General features: G+C 38.7%; 1 protein-coding gene across 2 annotated transcripts in view; it reads right to left on the bottom strand.

Annotated features, from left to right (window-relative positions):
* Window positions 1–1,935: 1,935 nt before the first annotated feature.
* The window catches only part of UBASH3B (ubiquitin associated and SH3 domain containing B), a 138,934-nt gene continuing 121,067 nt past the window's right edge, over window positions 1,936–19,802 (bottom strand). Inside the window, exons 8-14 of one of the 2 annotated variants that reach the window (XM_019718584.3) lie at window positions 19,335–19,455; window positions 18,588–18,710; window positions 17,194–17,286; window positions 15,790–15,934; window positions 10,122–10,228; window positions 7,091–7,200; window positions 1,936–5,453 (exon numbers count right to left, since the gene is read on the bottom strand). In XM_019718584.3, the coding sequence (XP_019574143.3) occupies window positions 5,316–5,453; window positions 7,091–7,200; window positions 10,122–10,228; window positions 15,790–15,934; window positions 17,194–17,286; window positions 18,588–18,710; window positions 19,335–19,455 (837 nt within the window). In that variant the 3' untranslated portion in view covers window positions 1,936–5,315. The remainder of the gene's footprint in view (window positions 5,454–7,090; window positions 7,201–10,121; window positions 10,229–15,789; window positions 15,935–17,193; window positions 17,287–18,587; window positions 18,711–19,334; window positions 19,456–19,802) is intronic. The other variant, XM_074321919.2, reaches the window with a different exon arrangement.

Here is a 19,802-nt window from a genome sequence, read left to right as displayed (position 1 = left end):
TGTCAGATATAAGCATTAGCTGTGATGCTTCTTCAGGAAACATACCCTGCCAGGGTAGGAGCCAGTTGTGTCAATGAAAATCTGCATTCGAGTCCTGAGCATAAATGTTCATACATGGCTTATTTAAAATCTATTTGCTGAACACATCATTACTTTGAAAATGGGGCCTGTGGTTTTTAGTAGTGTGGAACCTACTATAAGCTGGATTTCCCCTTGCACCCAAAACTCTTACTCTGTGGGTGGTTCCTAGTGCACCTCCTCGAGGTGGGTAGTGGTGAGGGATGAGGCTTGCACATGGGGCAGTGGAAGCATTTTGGATGGGTTTTCACTTCCTCAGCCCGGATGCCTCAGGGATATGTAACTAGAAGGGACCAGGGACCCACAGTGCTACAGGAGCGTCCTCCCATCTCCATCAGCAGCAAGTGTCCTTCTGGCCCTCGGAGAGATAAATCACACTCTTAATGGACATTTAATGGACAAAACAATAATGATCACAGTAATGCCTAAAAACATGATGGGAATAGAGTCCACTCAGAATTTCAATATGAGATCGCTCTGGATTGACTGAGGACACAGTTCCTCTTTATTAAATCATCGATGGACAACTTAAATGGAGATGCTCATGGAATGGAATGAACTAAATTACAATGGTGCCAGAGCTGTATCTAGAGGAAGAGCACACAGCCGGGAAAGCACAAAAGCCATAGGTAGTTTACAAAGAATTTGGCAATACAATTAGGTGTGATTTCTTTTTTATACAGACCTCTTCTTTCAAATAAATACACCTGAATCACATAGAAAAGAAATGATACAATAGCCTTACAAATGAAAAAGAAACCAACATACCTTCAAAAACAGCAGGTTTAGAATGGTCTGTGCATATAACCAAAATGCTTTGGATGGTGTTCTCATCTTGAGTGGCAATCAAAGAAAGAACCAGTACACATTTCCCATTATACATATGTGTCCTGTACAGAGTCCAAGAATAGTTAAACAGCTGCAAAATTCCAATTTTTGTGGGAGTAATGGCAGCTAAGTGGTACCATGTAAAACATTTGTAAGAACTGAATGTATTTTAAGTTTAACTACTTATCACTATAATTTTAAGCCTACATACACTACACATAATATTTTATGTATTTAAAAATCAAGTTATTTCCTCTGTTTTTAAAGGCAATTTTTTTCCTTCTCTTGACTTTTCATTACAGCTAGTCACTTTCCTAGGAAAATTCAGTATGTTGTAGTATTAAAGAGAAGCAAATCCAATTTTAATCCTTTGCTTTAAGATGATGTAAAGCATCTGCTAGCACCTAACAAAACACCACCATCACCTTTGTAAAGTATTAACCTAAATAGATGCTAAATCACTCCTTTCCCCACCCTTCTCTGCCAGTTGCACCCCTCCTGGCAAGGCAGACTACTGGGGCCTGAGTTCTCACACGTGTAGGGGGCTGCAATTTAAATGCAAATAACCCTGTGCCTCATTATCTGAGAAGTTGGTGCAGACACAGTACAATTGTGGTTGTGTCTGTGAAAATTCAAGGAGGTTCATCTGCATTCTAACACACGTATCACTTAGAGTAAATTCAAAAGAGCAATTCATCACTGCTTTCATATTAACACTGGCATGGCAGAGTGCCTAGGTAACGGAGAAATGCCTCCTTTTTACTACACAGGGATGCCTTTCTACAAAGGCAATGAGGTAGGAGCTTCTCTCACTCTAGCTCTTCAGTTAGTTCCCAACGACACTAGGTGATTGAAATAAGAGGCTTTGTTTAATACAAATACAGCTAGTTGAGTGGAAAAGATACATTATAGTAATGCTAAACACAATTGGATGACAATCATTATGCATTCCAAATACCACTGACAGGAAAATAACCACATCAGCCTAAAATGCAAGAAAATCATCAACAGTAACTTATCAAACCGACATCACTCCAAGACATGATTTTTTATTTTTATTTTTTGCAAAATCATCTTTCAAATATAAGGTTATTTTAAAATAATTCTTTGGTTAAAGTATCATTAAAATAAAAAGTAGAAACTCTTGGAAGCCTTTCACTACAGGGTGAAAAATACCTCCCTCTTTTAGCCATCAGATGGCCATTTAATCAGCCATTCAGATTCTATGAATCTAAATGTAATGGAAAACACTGTATTCTGAACTCCATACTGAGGTGAAGCAATAAACTCCTAGCTACCACTACAGTGATGGAGAAGAGAGCCTGGAAAAATGAAACTCCCAGCTTGTGCATTAAAATGTGCCAATTACTCTAGTCCACAGAGGAATAGATGTGGCATTTTAAAATCACAGAAACCAAAGTCCTATCTATGAATCATACTGGGGCATTAGCGGATTGATGTGGCACAGTTGTACAAGCAGCGAACTGTTTCAGACTTTCAATCCCAGATTAAATCCTGCAATTAATTTCATCTCAGTTTGTTTACAAACTGAGTTTGTCTGTTATGTCCACATAACTTTCTACATTTAAAAAAAAAAAATCCTCTCTTGAAGAAACCATCTGGTTCTTGTCTGGCATTTCCTAAATTCCTTCCTTCCTTCCTTCCTTCCTTCCTTCCTTCCTTCCTTCCTTCCTTCCTTCCTTCCTTCCTTCCTTCCCCTTCCCCCCATCAACATTTGTTCTTAACAAGCATCAGGCTCAGTTCAACAAGAACCAGCCTGAACAGGTTGTAGTATCAACCTAGAGTTTTTGGATTAATATGAAATCATGTTTCTTTTATTACACATAGATTCAACATGCCTTCCAAAGAATATCTCAGTTAAAGTCCAAGTTTAGTTGTTTAAATAGGTAAATGTGAAGAGAATTTCATATGAATTCAGATTATTCAGGCCATTTTGATAAACAAGCTGGATAATTAAAGTGGAGGAATAAACTCCTTGTTTACTCAGGGTTTTCCACTTAAATTAATCAGAAAATGATTTCAGATCTCTGCCCCCTTTTGTTCATGTAGCCTAAGGCTCTGTCCGGATTGGACTAAGGACAATGGATTGTATGTAGCCCAGGTAAACTGACCTGTCAGGTCATCATAGGACTAAGACAACCCAGAGCAGAGCTGTCCAAACTGCGGCCCGCAATCCACTGTTTATTGGCCCGCAGCAAATTCCAAAAATATATTTAGTTTACTTCAATAAACCAGGTGAGGCAATACGTACTTCACCTCGAGTGAGTGGCCCGGCTGTTTGTTTGTGTATTTTACCGCATATGGCCCTTGGTGAAAAACGTTGAAAAAAGTTTGGACACCCCTGACCTAGAGGGAGGGAGAGGATAACCTGTTCTGAACTTTGTTCTTTGCAAGTACAGACACAGACCAAAACAGTAGCCCACTGTTACTATTTTGAAGGAAATCACATGTGAGGTGTTCAAGCATTATTCTGAGCATTAAAAGTCCATGAATATTTGTGGAGAATCTAATCAACATTATAGATCTGATTAAACAGTGCATTCGTTTTTTTACAGATAAAAGAATGAATGGCAGGGACATTACATTAGCTGTAATGTGACATTTCTCTTAAAACCTCTAACAGGAATATTTCCCCTGTTTTAAGTTTAAAACGTTTATATTAATCAGTGATGTCAGCATAGAATTATTTCTATACCCAAAAACTAAATCAGTGTGTGTGTAATGCTAAATTTCTTAAAATGTATAATTCATAACATTTCTTTAGAAGACTTAAGAAAAACCCAACTATAATCCTCTTGCTGACTAACATACATAGCCAGCCTCCTGTCACTCGCTCTTCTTCTCAAGAATCCTCAAATTCCCATTTCAAACAGAGGCATAGATCTATTTTTAGATATCATGTTTTATGCATCGGGGTTTTGAAGCTTATTCAATGTTACAATGTATATTGATTTGTTTTACACTAACGTTCCCTTTAAGTGGCTGGGATTGCATTTTGCACACATATTCTACACAATGAACTATACTATACCAGACTATTTTCTGCAGCCGTCAGCAGTCAGCTAGTCACACAATTAAATAGACATTGATAACTGATGTTTTGGCTTGATTGTCATTTATTTTTCTTTTAAATAAACTCCCTCTGAATTCAGGAAGCAGGTGTGATGGGAAACCACAGGATGTAGGTCTCCCAATTTTCCTGAACTAGCCCTACCTACATATTTTAAATTATCATAGAAAAACAAACAAACAGAAAACAACAGCTCAAGTAGCAATGCAGTTGTGACTGTCATCATTTAAATTAGTTCCCTGACTTCGTTATACATCCCTGGTATAATTGATGTGTTTGTGGATGTTCTGTTATGATTGACATGAACTGTATGTAAGTGGACAACGACCTAACCCTTGGTATGATTTGGAAAGATGTCCATATTGCACAAGAATGAGCTTTTTGCTGACTCAAATAATGTATCTAACACACATCCTTGCAAAATGTCAACTTCCTTAACTAGTTACCATGCACCAGACTCTAGGGCCAAAAATAAGCAACCACGGTGCTGTGGCTCTTCCGGTTACAACACAGATGATTCCAAGTCACTTTATATTTTGCAAGTTCTTTGCTCCTACAATTGAATACGTCACACACTTATCATATCTTCCGCCTGAATATCCAAAAGTGCTTTGGAGAGCAAAAGTGCTTTGTCTCCCCATTTCACATATAGAAGCAAGGGGGAAGGGCTGTTGCAAAAAGCTGTAGCCAGCTGCTCTAGAGAAAATGTGGCAGTACCAGAGTAAATGTTAGGGTCCTTAGGCAGGCGTCTGCAGCCAGCAGCACTGGTGTATGGGTCATACTGAGGACTGAATTTGAAGTGTAACCTAAGAATAACTCTCTGCGGGGCATGTTTTCCAATAACCTGAAAAGAATTCCTCAGCTTAGCTTTGCCTAACTGGAACATGGAGTTAAGAAAATCCCATCACCAAACTGGCAGTGCAGTGTCCCTCTGGACTTCTGGACGTCCTCTTTCCTCCTGCGTCCTCCCTAGGGCTGGGCTGGAAGCTCCCGTTGGGAGGACTCCGGGTCCTTGGCCATGCTTGGATTGAAGGAAGGCTCCATCCTCTGCCGGAGCAGTGACTCGACTTAGGAAGACAATTCTCGAAAGCCTTGTTAGCCAGGTAAGAGTCCAGAGAGAATGATTTTGTCCCTGAATCAAGCCGTTCTCTTATTCACACAGTCTCATCACAGAATTTTAAAGCATGAAAGGAAATATGCTAAATTATTCTGAGCTGTCCGCTTAGAATATGGTGCAGAGTTTCCACTGTTACTAAACACACAAAAAGACACTTCTCCCAAAGGCTTTCTAAAGTCTTTCCTTGTTCACTGATGTGGCTCATTCTTGTAGCAAGGTCTCTCTCCAGTTGAAGCCCCCAGTTGGTCCATGGGTCAGAGGAAGGATAGGTGGGTCTGTCAGCTGCCATATTCCAGTTTCTCCCAATTCCTCACAGGAACAAAACCCCAAGTATGGAATCTGAAGTAAGAGGGGTAAGCAAAGGGAAAATAGAAAACAGGTTTAACACTTTAACTATTACCTAGACACAAAGATATTCAGATGGCCCTTGAGAATAAGGAATATTCATAGGAATTAATAAGGGCTTTGTAGACATGCATCCCCTCTAAAAAAAAATCCATAAAGAAAAAGAAATGGATAAAACAGATACATTAGAGGGAAGACTATTTACATTGCAAGAGGATTCACCAAAAATGATTCATTATATGGTGAGCTCCCATACCGCAGCTAATTATTTATAGCTTGCTTCTTAATAGTGTGGGAGAAAAGAGGACAATATATAAAGCTAAGGTGCTACAGGTTAATTCCTACTTTCTTAACTGCAAATAAAGCTAAAAATGAAGCTCAAAAATTTCTGAAATTATACTTAGACAATGGGAAAGATTATTCAGTTTTTGAAAAGTTGTTAATTTGCTTCACCCAGCTTCCTTCCTTCCTTCCTTCCTTCCTTCCTTCCTTCCTTCCTTCCTTCCTTCCTTCCTTCCTTCCTTCCTTTTCTTCTTTCTTTTTCATGTGTATCTGTAACAAAGTTGAAGCTGTGCCTTTCCTAACTTCAATAGTCATTGCATTTAAAAACTTATTTTTGGGTGTGTGTTCAGAGCTGCATTTATAAACAAGACACAAATCTCTGCCGTCAAGTAGCTTACAGAGTAATGGGAAGAACAGATGCATAAAAAAGGTTTTAAAAAATGAGAAAAGAATTACAATCGAGTTTGAGCCAGGTTCTTTGGGGGCAGATAAAGGAAGCATGTTAAGTGCTTCCCTCAGCCTGAAGGGAAGTGTGTGGGAGGGTAGCTGACAGAAAAGCCTTTTACACACGCACAGGAACGAAGAATCCAGATGTGTCAGTCAGCCGCATGGGTTTTCTGTCTCACTGCCTTGTTCCTAGGTTTGCCTTTCAGCCTGGCATTTTAAATCACTGCTTCCCTTGGCCTACCAGCCAGGACCTCTCTTCTAGCTAAGCTGTCAGATGCTGTGTTTTGGCCCACTCACCCTTCATTCAATCCACAGTCCCTCGTGGAAATCCAATTTGCTTATAATTCTTAGTTACTTCCTCAATTTTAGCTCTTAGGAACTAGAGCTAGAACTAGCTCAAGCATGTCTTTTTCTAGTCTACAAGGCCTAATAAAGTGCCTTACACATAGTACCACTCAATACATCTTTGTTGAATCAATAAATGCATCTTCCTACCTTGTTTCCCCGAAAATAAGACGTAGCCGGACAATCAGCGCTAATGCTGATTGGAGCAATGCGTCTTTTGGAGCAAAAATTAGTATAAGACCCGGTATTGCATTGCATTGTATTATATTATATTATATTATTATATTAATTATATTATATTAATTATATTACATTATATTCCCGGTCTTACAGTAAAATATATTATATTTTGAAAAGTTGTTAATTTGCTTCACCCAACTTATATTAATTTTTGCTCCAAAAGACGCATTAGAGTTGATTGTCCGGCCAGGTCTTATTTTCGGGGGAACAAGGTAGCTCAGAGAAGAAGCTACAAATGACTTAGCTGTCAGCCAGTCATTGAGCTGTTCTAACAATTATTGGGCACCACAGGCCCCTGAAATGCAAGTATTAATTACCTTTCGGACCATTTGTACAAAGTCCTTGGAGTTCTGAGGTGACAGGCCCTGAAGTTGACAGGTACATGCTTCAAGGGAAGATGCATGGGCCACAATCAGGATGTTATTTCCTGGGGGGAAAAAGAAGGACAGGGAACATCATTTCTATAAAGACATATGTAAACTTTGTGACTACTGGAAGCCAGGTGTTCAGGTAGGGGCAAACATCCTCAAGAAGGAGAGAATTTGGCCTAGCGGTAATTTGAAAATGCTTTGTATTGTTAAGGCAGCTTAATGTCATTAGGGGTAGCCGGATGGCTCAGTTGGTTACAGAACAGCTCTGAATAGCAAGGTTGCCAGTTCAATTCCCACATGGGCCAGTAAGCTGCACCTTCCACAACTATCCTGTTTCCTGGAAAAAAAAGACCTAGCCGGGCAATCAGCTCTAATGCGTCTTTTGAAGCAAAAATTAATTTAAGACCTGGTATTATAGTATATTAATTATATTATATTATATTATATTATATTATATTATATTATATTATATTATATTATATTATATCCGGTCTTATAGTAAAATAAGACCAGGTCTTATAGTAAAATAAGACCGGGTCTTATATTAATTTTTGCTCCAAAAGACACATTAGAGCTGATTGGTCCGGCTAGGTCTTATTTTTGGGGAAACTCGGTAGATTGAAGACGATGAGCTGCCGCTGAGCTTCCGGAGAAGCAGCCAGATGGCTCAGCTGGTTAGAGCGCCATATCTCAACAACAAGGTTGCCGGTTCAATTCCCACATGGGACGGTGGGCTGTGCCCTCTGCAACTAAAGATTGAAAACGGTGACTGAACTTGGAGCTGAGCTGTGCCCTCCACAACTAGATTGAAGGAAAACTACTTGGAGCTGATGGGCCCTGGAGAAACATACTGTTCCCCAATATTCCCCAATAAAAAAAATAAAAACAAAAACAAAAATCCCTTTAATATTAAAATAATTATAGATTCAAAGGAGGTTACAAATACATGTATATATAACATAGTTGACACTTCAACAACATAGGTTTTAACTGTGTGGATCCACTTATATGCAATTTATTTCAATAAATACTATGAATGTGTTTTCCTTATGATTTTAATAACATTTTCTTTTCTTTTGCTTACTTTATTGTAAAAATACAGTATATAATACATATAAGATAAAAAATGTGTTAATCGACTATTTAGGATATCAGTAAGGCTTCCCGTCAACAGTATGCTATTAGTAGTTAAGTTTTTGGGGACTAAAAGTTATATGTGCATTTCTAACTGTGTGGGAGTTGGTGCCCTTAAGCCCCGCATTATTAAAGGGTCAACTGTACATATAGTATATATACAATACAATCATGTATTATATATGTCATATATATTGTACAACTTATGTACACATATATTTACATAGTATGTGTGTATATATATATATATATATATATATATATATACGCAATAAATATACTACACACACACACACACACACACACACACACACACACACACCAGGGCGGTCCCATGCACCCTTCATCCAGCCTCCTCCAATGGTAACAGCTTGCTTAACTGATATATTATCAAACTCAGAAAATGGACACTGGTAAAATCCACATAGTTTATTTAGATTTCACCAAGTTTACCCAATTCTATTGCATGTGTAACTTTTTGTAAACACCACCACAAACAGGACACAAAACTGCTCTTTGTCTACCTACAGTGCTCTCTGCTACTCCTAATATAGTTTTCAATGTTGTCACTGTAGACCTGCAGGCACTTGAGGCTTCTGGTTGCTAGAACATGCTGAATATCTTTAAAGTAGGAGCACGGAAGTGCTAATAAAGTGAGTGGCTTTATGAGTGATAACTGAAAGGTGGGAATCATCCATAATGCTGTTGACCAGGGCTATCCACTGTTAACATTTTGGTGTATTTGATACAGGTTAGCTAGCGTGTCCCTAGGTAGACAGGGAGGTCCCTGGTGGAATAAACAAAGACAGTCATATCCTAAAACTTCAGGTTTTGAAATCACTCCTTTGCTCCAGGACATAATGTAAAAAAGGCCTTGAGGTTAATCATAAAATTTATTTTGGCCTGACAAATGGAGCAGATCTGACAGATAAAGAGTGGGTTAATTTGCTAATTCCTTTAGGATAGGCAAGCAGAACAAACCTGGTAGACGAATTTCAAGCAGGCAAGGGAAGGTATAAAAGTAAGAGCTTTTGCCTCAGTCAGGGGGCACCCACCATTTGGGACCCCCTCCCACTTGGGAGCTGCAACCTCTTCTCCTGCCTCTAATAAAATATCCTCTTTTTAAAACTTTTTGCCTCTCCCTGGTCCGTGTTTCCATTCTTCAGCTTCACGAGACACAATCCCGGCCCACACTCAGAAACTGCTAGCAGATCCAACATCACCTACATCATATTCAATTCCAGTCTTTGCTCTATGAAGACAAATATTTTATTTTTTTTAAAGTGATGGGAATGTAATACTCTTTTGTAATTTGCCATTTTCACTAAAAATTTTATAGTGAACAGTCAGTTCTATATGTCATTAAATATTTGAGTTCAATGTTTGTAAAATTCAATAGCAAAAAGCCCTGAGTCTCATAGGACACTTTGTGTCTGGTGGTAGCAGTGACAGTACGTGTGTTTGTGTAGGTGTAGTTGTGTGTGGATACACATGCTCCTGGATCAAATCATAGGCAAAACAATGTTATGCCAAAGAACTTCTGGAAATTGTAATAGGGAACCTCCTTCACAGAATGCAAGATAAATAGCTGGAATACAGAAATCTAAGTTATTTCATATAGTAACTAAGTCTGGTGTATTCTCATGGGATATCTACCGTTTTAGGTATTCAAGGGAACATTACAAATTTAACATGAAAGTATCTACAAGAAAATCCAGAAATATTTTTTCTTTCTTATTTAGCAAGTCTGCCAAAACAAGTTGAAACATCTTGAATAGCTTATTAACCATGATGGAGAAATGGTGACATATTTAAATGTGGAGTCCAACATAATACCACCTACCTTTACTTTTACATTCACTTATTATTTCTTTTGTTACTTGGAAACTTCTACTGATGTAAGTGTCATAGGATTCTGAAACCACTAATTTGCTGACTGGAATGTGAGGTCTGTAACAGAAAAACGAACAAAGACAATAAAACATTTTGATCCTAAGACAAAGCAATTGATATTACTCTAAATTATTATTTCAAGACCTTTCTAAAGTTCCTGTAATTCTGTTTAGCCATTTCCTTAGAAAGGAAGGAGACAGAGGGAAGAGTATTTTCACTCTATAGAAGTGGGGTTGAAATGTACAGATTGTACAGAAATAAAGGCTATGGGTGCACATGGTGTCAGAGTGACCAGCTGAAAAATGAAACATTCAGTGCAGGTTTCACTTGCAGGATGATTCACAAGCATGTTGATTAATTTTACTGACCATCAGTCTTAGGCCACACAGCCAGTAGGAAGCAAAGCAGAGGTTAGATCTCATTATCTATTTTAACCACCAGATATTTCCTAAGCCTCTCTTTAGTAGCCTTAGAAACGATAAGCTGTAAGGATAAGTTTTAGTTTTAAATTTTGTTCCAGCTTTACTGGGATACAATTAACGTAAGTTTAAGGTGTTAAGACATGTTGATTTGATACACATATATTTCAAAATTATAATCAACATAGCCTTAGCTAACACCTCCATCATGTAACATGACTACCATTTCTTTTTTGTGTGTTGAGAACATTTAAGATGTATTCTCTTAGCAACTTTCAAATATATAATATAGTATTATTAACTATAATCACCATGGTGTACATTAGATCTCCAGAACATATTTATCTTATAACTGGGAGTTTGGACCCTTTCACCAACATCTCTCCATTTCCCCCAGTCCCTGGTAACCACCACGCTGCCATGTTTCTTCGAGTTTGGCTTCTTTAGATCCCACATAAGTGACATCATGTGCAGATATCTCTTTGAGATTCTATTTTCATTTCCTTTGGATACATACCCAGCGGTGGGATTGCTGGATCATATGGTAATTCTATTTTTAACTTTTTGAGGAACTCCCATACTGTTTTCCATAGAGGCTGCACCAATTTACATTTCCACCAATAATGTAAAAGGGCTCCTTTTTTTCCACATCCTGGACAACATTTGCTATCTCGTCTTTTTGAGACAACCATGCTAACAAGTGTGAGGTGATAGCTCACTGGTGTTTTGGTTTGCACTTTCCTAATTAGTGATGTTGAGCATCTTTTCATGTGCCTGTTGACCATCCGTATGTCATCTTCTTTGAAAAAATATCTATTCAGTTTCTCTGCTCATTTTTTAATCAGACTGTTTTTATTTTAATATTGAGTTGTGTGAGTTCTTCATATATTTTGTATATAAACCCTTTATCATATATATGATCTGCAAATATTTTCTCCTATTCTGTACATTGCCTTTTCATTTTGTTGGTTGTTTCTTTTGCTTTGCAGAAGTTTTTAGCTTGATGCGGTCCCACTTTTTAATTTTGACTTTTGTTACTTGTGCTTTTGGTGTCATATCCAAAAAAATCATTGCCAAGACCAATTTCAAGTAGTTTTCCCCCTACCTTTCCTTCCAGAATTATTGTGGTTTCAGTTCTTATGTTTAAGTCTTTAATCCATTTTGAGTTAATTTTTGTGAGTGATGTAAGATAGGGGTCCAATTTTATTCTTCTGAATGTGGTTACCCAGTTTACCCAACCATTTAATGAAGAAACTATCTGTTCTCCATTAAGTATTCTTGGCTCCCTTGTCAAATATTAATTGACCATATATTCGAGGGTTTATTTCTGGGCTCTTGATACTGTTCCATTGGTCTATGTGTCTATTTATATGTCTGTACTATACTGTTTTGAATCTATAGTTTTGTTGTATAGTTTATAATCAGGAAGTGTGATGCCTCCTTTTGTGGTTCCATACAAATTTTAGGATTGCTTTTTCTATTTTGTGAAAAGTGTCATTAGAATTTTGATAGGGATTGCATTTAATCTATAGATGGCTTTGGGTGGTATGAACAGTTTAACAGTATTAATTCTTCTAATTCATGAGCATGGGATATCTTTCCATTTGTTTGTGTCTTCAATTTCTTTCATCAAAGTCTTGCAGTTTGCATAGTACAGATCTTTCATTTCCTTGATTAAATTTCTTCCTAAGTATTATATTGTTGTTGCTGCTATTGTGAATGGTATTGTTTTATTTCTTTTTCAGATGTGTCATTGTTAGTGTATAGAAACACAATTGATTTCTGTATGTTGATTTTGTATCCTGAAGCTTTACTGAATTTGTTGGTTAGTTTTGACAGTTTTATGGTGGAGTCTTTAGGATTGTCAATATATAAAATCTATCATTTGCAAAGACAATTTTACTTCTTGCTTTTCAATTTGGATGCCGTTTATTTCTTTTTCTTGCCTGATTTCTCTGGCTAAGACTTTCAGTACCATGTTAAATAGGAGTGGTTCAGGTGGGCATCATTGTCTTTCTCCCGATCTCAGAGGAAAAGCTTTCAACCTTTCATTGTTGAGTATGATGCTAGTTGTGGGCTTGTCACATATGACCTTTATTATGGTGAGGTATGTTCCTGTATAGCTAATTTGTTGAGGATTTTTGTTATGAAAGGATGGTGTATTTTGTCAAATGTTTTTTCTGCATCTATTGAGATGATCATACAATTTTTATCTTTCACCCTACTATTGTGGCATACAACATTTATTGATTTTTATGTGTTGAACCATCCTTGCACCCCAGGGATAAATCCTGCTTGATCATGATGTACGATCCTTTTCATATGCTGTTGAACTTGGTTTGCTAATATTTTGTTGATAATTTTTATATCTATACTCATCAAGAATGTTGGTCTCTAGTTGTTTTCTTGTAGTATCCTTATCTGGCTTTGGTAGCAGGATAATACTGGCTTTATAAAATGAGTTGGGGAGTTGTAAAGATAGATTTTAAAAGCAGATGTTTGATCCCTTCACTATTTAGAGTTTCTGGTCTATGAGATATTTATCTTGTTTTTGAGTACAACTATGTCACATTTTCTGTTTTCTTATGTTGTGTTTCATTTTTTATATTTACAGCATGATAGGTTGAGGTGGTAGTGAGTTCTAAAATTGAATTCACACAAAATCTTGATCAGAATACATTACTATTGCTACTACTATTATTACTACAGAGATTTACTGAGAGGTTCCGATGTGTCAAGCTCTGTGCAAATTACCTTCTTGCATTCTTTAACTATAGCTCTCGTAGAAACACGTTTGCAAATTCTGAGTTTATGAATGACGAAACTGAGGCTCAGAAAGGCTACAGATGCCTTGCCTATGCAACACCATCAGCAACTCTTAGAGCCTGGATTTGAACCTGCGTCTGATCAATGCCTGTAAACTTGTCCACTTTGGATTCCTTTTGACAGTGTCTTCCTCAAGGTTACCTCTCTACGTACTTGGGTTTACTGTCCAGAGAGAAAGGGTGCTATTCTATTTGAAGGAAACCTGCTCTCATCTAAATCACATTCTCTCAGCAAGCCTACTTCTGAATCTCACCATACCCTGGGGGCTAGGGAGAGACATGAATCACCACTTGTTAAGGATGTACCTCTCTGTTCTGGAGTAAACTCTTTTTCTCCGTCCAAATCTCTCATGCAGTTCTATTACCACTTATGCCATCTGGTCTCCCAGGAGGCTCCCCACTCCCCTATGACAAAAGACCTCTTTGTATGGTTCAGAGTCATTTCAAGGGTAAGATCACACTGTAATGTATTGTATAAGTGAAGAGCAGGTAGATGCTGGGATCCAGTTCCTCCTGGCCAGTTCTTGTCTTAGGCAGTTCTTGCCTTGAAGTCGAACTTATGAATGGCTTCCATGCTTGAGCTACCAGTCCTGATGAGAATGGGACAGAGTCAAAGCTTTCTCACCCGTTAGCAGCACATGTGATGCTCTAGCCACACCTGCAGGACTTTATGTACTGTACTCAAAGTAAGGTGGGCCTCCAACCATCTAGACCTGCAACCCTGAACTCTAAGTACTCAGGGAGCATCCCTGGGACAGTATTTTCCCTGGTACACTCTCTCCTCCTCACCCTGCTTGGGTCCGGGCTGTAGAGCAGGTTTCTGTCTTGAGCCCCACACCGAAGTTTGATCCATTGGCCCTCTTAACACTCTAGATCCACCGCCAACTCCCTCCCACCCCCAGTCAAGACCCTGTTCTGAAAGCCCTATCCAACTGGTGTATATTGTTTTTTCTGGCTTGCTCCTTCCAGCCTAGCTACCTAAGAGCCGGGATGCTGTCACATCCAGCCTACAGGTTGGGTCTTGCTGCGTGTGTGGCACTTGGATGCTAGTCACCAGCCTGGTTTGCTTCCTCCACTCTAGCCCCCAGTCCTGCTTCCTTTCTGCTCCAAGGCGATGGGTCTCTAAGCAGTGCTTGCTTGACTTGTAACACCCTGGCTCTCAGTCCTGCCTACACCACGTTTCTTCAATCATTTGGGCCCCACTACTTGCTCCAAAAGGCCCACTCACTTTGCATAACTAATTTCAGAGGGAATTTAACCCTAGGGGTGGTGCCTTTCACATGCTTTATTGTTGACTTTCACAGATGATTTACAAAATAGTAGGATTGATTGAGTTAACTTTATTTTTGAAGAATGCAAATTCCTTTAAGCAAGAAGAAGTGCACATTAACGTATGGGGTTATTTGAAGTCTTATTTGCAGAGCAGGAAAATGAGTCTGGGGAAAAGGGGTTTTCTTCCACCTTAACCTGGAGCTCACGTAGCTTCATTTGTAATTTGCGTAGGGATTTGAAATGAAAGGTCGAGGGATAGCACAAGGAAGAAATTTCTGCTTGTTTTGGTCACTTGTTCCAAATTCTGCCCTAAGAAATATGAACTTAATTCCCCACTATAATTGTTGTGAACATCTGTCCCTCCTCAAGACATTTTACAAATGTCTGAGTGGATTTTTGATAGTTAATGTAACTATATTATTATTGGTTAATTCTTAATTGTTTACATGTGTATTATTCACATGTGAGCAAGGTACAACACTTGTTTTTAATTCCAGCACAGGCAGTCTAGCCCAATGGGAAAAAGCAAAGGGCCAGGAATGAGAAAACTGTAAAGCAGGTTACAAAGTGCTTAAAAATGATCAATACTGGTTAGTTGTTATTATTATGTGTGGCCACTAAACGTACAATTGTAGGCAAAGCCACTTGCACTCTTATATGTAAATGTAGCTTGCCTATATTTTGGGATTATGGCAACAATAAATGAAGATAAAGAGAATTAAAAATATTTTGAAACATTAAAAATGACAGCCCAAGGTGAGACATTGTCATTCCCCTATCTCCCAACAAGCTCTGGAACTGGATCATCATTTGCTGGTGCCTGCTCCTGGAATGCAAAGTAGTTTTATTATTTACTGAAAGCGATATAATAAAGTCAGGAAAATCCAATATGTGTGTGTGGAGATATAATCTAAACTATGCTAAATACAAGGGAATTCTGGCTTTTTTTCAGTTTTGAGTTTTCAAATCATAGCTTGACTTCCGCCAATATGGACAACTGCCAGTGGGCTATGCCTGGTCCTTCGTCTCCTTAAGTAGCCTGGCCTGGTGTAGTAAAGTACTTCCACACTGGCCTCAGGAAACAGCAGTTTCAGAGGGTTACCTGTAGGTTGTATCAACACTCAGGTTGGCTGCAGCTAACTCTGATGGAGGTATCCATGCAGGTAATGTGTTCCCAGCGACCCATTTTGTCCACTCAAATAAGCCAGGCTCTACACGGATCTTCAAGTGATTTTCTTGTTGTAAACCTTAGAGATAAAATAAAATGACAATGAAGGAAACATCACTACATTCTCAGTGGAAAAGTAGATTAGAGGCCAAATTGTCACAAAAATTCTGGCAAATCTTCTGTTCTCTTTCCTACCAGATGCTATGTATAGTGAAAAGAAGGTGGAAGCATGTAGATTTAGACCCAGGTTTTCAATTTTTGTGTGTTACAAATATATGACTTTAATACTCTGGCCACACCATCAGGATGTATGCTGGCTTTAAGTGATAACTGGTTTAAGGGTAAACATTGTAAGTTATTGCCTATATAATTTATACAGTTCTGTGACCACTATAATTCCTTTTTCTAAAGTAAGTTCCAAGATTGCTTTATGAAGAAATTTCAATAATGCTCTTAACATTCACTACTCTACAATAGCTTACACTGAATTTGAATATGTATATTATTCATTTTTCTATCAGACTATCCAATGTTTAATATTTATAAGTGCCAGTGCACAAGTCTTGTGTTTCATCATAGTGTAATTACACCCACAGTAGGAATTTTCTCTGTTTAACTCTCATTATATTGCCTTAAGCCCAGTTTTTCTGTGCAAATTTAATACATTTTAATACATAAATGCATTCTGGCTTAGTTAAGATTAATGAATAGAAGTCTCAAACATAGTGTAAATTCTTTGTTGGCTCAGCTATCTCTGGCTCATTCATTTCTTTGATATAAATAAACAGTCCAAAGCTGTTTTTTCTGGTTTTCTTTCCATTGAAATCAGAATTGTGATCCCTTTAACTCGAGCTTCCACGGATTTCATGGTGAAATTTGAGTATCTTTATAGCAATGGTGCTTTTAAAGTCATTCCAATTAACTAAAGAAACAGGGATGATTAAGATTAGCAGACGCCAGGAGCACCTCTGCTGCTGTAAACAAGAGGCAAACAGAGCAGAGTGGAAGGAAGTGATGTCACTGTTTCTTTGCAGAAAAAGGATCATGCTCTGTAGGCTCTAAATTATTGCCAGACAACTATATATTTTACAGGCTTACAATTCATCCAAGAAAAACATTTTCAAGAAAAAAAATTATTTGTATACTTCCTTTCATCACACTTACGCTGCCAGGGTATTGCTTTGGGGCTTTTGTAGAGATATCTTGCAAAAGAATCATTGCTAAAAATTCAAAATTTGAAGCTTTCAATTGGCATATGTCCCATGAATCTAGGATAATTTAGGTGTGGGGCTCCCTGAAGACAGAGAGATGGACTAGTTGACCTTTATCAAATCTTACCTTTCAAGATATTGAATGCAGTCTGAACACAGCGCAGGGATGGGGAACAATAGACGTGGTCAATAATGGTGTTACTCTCTAATAAGGCTTCACCTGCAAAGAAAACCAAAGGAGAATCAATCTGATGGATTTACTCAGCCTCAGCTTGACCCTCAATGTGGGAGAGGGTGTCAGGCAGACCCTGCAAACCTCTCTATCAGTAGTGGCTCATGTAAGCCAGCAGTTTCCACCTTGTTTCCAACAAATCCCTTGATGAGAGTTTCTATGAAAGGCCAAATAAAAGACCCCTTCTTGTCTGTTTCTTTCCTTCTCTCTGGTGCTAACAAGTGGCAAAATGTCCATCTAGGCAAGACCTAGAAACACGATAATGCTGATTTCAAGTCTGTGATAAATATGAGAGGGTTTATATTGTGAAAATTAGGTTTTGTTTTAACATTATCCTGTGCTAAATAATATTTCAACTTGTCATGTTCTTGGATACTAGAGGTAAATCTCAACATCTGATAGTCCAACACTTTCCTCATGGAATCCACTTCCTTTTCTCTACTGGATAAAGTCCAAACACCTTAATATGGTTGTCAAGGTTTTCCATGAACTTGCCTTTATTCATCTCGCCAGCCTCATCTTTCGCCCTGCTCACAATCTGTGCTCTAGAAACAAGATGGCTTGTTTCCTCTGTACTCTTGACGCTGTTTCTCATGTATGGTTTATGTTGTTCTTCCCACTAAGAATGCCCTTCCCTCCCTCCTGTTTCCTCTTTGCCCAGCTGACTTCCACTTCAGGTCTCAGCTTACTTCTCTTCTCCTCTACCAGGTCTTTTTTGGTGCTCCCATAATTCTCTGTACATACTTTTATTTTTAAATAACATACTGCAAAATATTTTTATATTTATACCTTTATTTCCCTGAAAGTGGGGGCTCACACTTAGATCCCCAACACCTAGCACAATACCTTGTACGAAGTAAGTGATCAATCAATACATGTTCGGTGATTGAACAGGAGGAGGCTGCTGTTTCTGTGACAGGTTTTTTGCAAAGAACTGAGCATCTTCAAAGGATCAATTGGCCTTTATACATTCAGCCACCCCAGGGTTCCCTCCCCCTCCCCCTTGTTTGTGCTCGAATCTGACCTCTCTGCCACACCAAGCCTGCCCTTGCCCTATCACTGGACCATATGCCCCTCAACAGAAATCACGTCCTTTTCACTTTGGTAAACCAACCCCATGCCAAGCACAGTGTTCTGAACTTAACGGTTACATAAGAAAACCCTTGAGGAAATTTATTACTTCAAGGAAAGTTATAGAATTCCCTAGGAAGTGTCCTGGCATACCTACTGGAAACGGCATTCTGAAGACATGGCCAGAAATGGCTGAGCAATCACTCCAAGATTCTTACCCACTAGTCTTGCTTGCATACATCCAAATACCGTGATTGGAGCATCTTTCTCATAATCCCGGAAACCACCACTCCGCTGAGGTAAGCTATGAGGCATGTTCAGGTTGGTGCGTATGTAGCGGCCTAGAAAAAAAGGCAGACAAAGGCTACATGAGTTTCTTGTTTCCATAGGACTTCCACTGCTGACCCTCACCGCCTCTCCATTTTCCATTCCTTTTTGGCCCAAGATACTAAATTGAGTTCTTTCGAAAATATCAATACTGACACTTTTCCTTTGGTAGAGCGTCTTAGAATCCGCTTCTCCATGCTGCCGACAAAAGTTGATAAGAGATAGTTTTTAAGTGAAAGCAGCAATCAGACACTCTAAAGCAGGGGGCTTCTCTGATATGCAAGCATCCCTATCTTAAACATGCCACTCAAATGAAAATGGAACCAAAATGAGCCAGGAAAAAACTCTGGCCATCGAATCAGGATACCTGTCTCTGCCTCTGACTTTGTCATATGACCATAGGCAAAACATTTGCCTTCTTTAGTCCCTGGTGTCCCAGTTTATAGAATGGAGACAAGAACATTTACCTCTTCCCTAACACTCAGGACAATCAGGAAGGACTTACAAATGTAACAAATCACAGGCTTTCCAAAGCCCACGTAACTATAAATGACTCCATCAAGATAAATGTAGCTTATAGTACCCCCTAGAGGCCATGATAGGTATGGTAATGCTGAGCTGGCCTATCAGCTACTCACCTTTGGCATCAAAGCACTGGGATAGCCAGTACTTCCCAAATACAACATCCATCCTCTCACCATGCCGACATACAAAGAGGCATCTCTTTTGAGGGCCAGGCTGGCTGTTGACCCTCAGAGGCTAAAGAGAAAGAAAGGCTATTAGTGGGGAAAACATGAGAAAGTAGACATCTCCTAGAGATAGGTTCCAGGTGAGCTGAGCTCTAGACCAAGTTCCCAGTGTATAACTTGGATAAGCCCCTTCACTACCTTGTAGTTAGGTTGGCCTGTCTGTAAAATGGAGGCAGTGAAACTCATCCTACCGATCGCACAAGTTACTTTGAGGCTCAAATGAAATGAACTGAGATGCTTTGCAAAATAAGAAGGGTTATGAAAATGGTATTATCATTGCTGCTGCTGCTGCTGCTGCTGCTGCTGCTGCTGTTAGTAGGATTAATGTTTAGCCAATACTAAAGCATGAAGGCCGCT

The sequence above is a fragment of the Rhinolophus sinicus genome, chromosome 9 (assembly GCF_057876585.1).
Source record: "Rhinolophus sinicus isolate RSI-liver-muscle chromosome 9, RSI-T2T, whole genome shotgun sequence".
Taxonomy (NCBI): Eukaryota; Metazoa; Chordata; class Mammalia; order Chiroptera; family Rhinolophidae; genus Rhinolophus; species Rhinolophus sinicus.
This window is presented reverse-complemented; position numbering and strand designations above follow the sequence as displayed.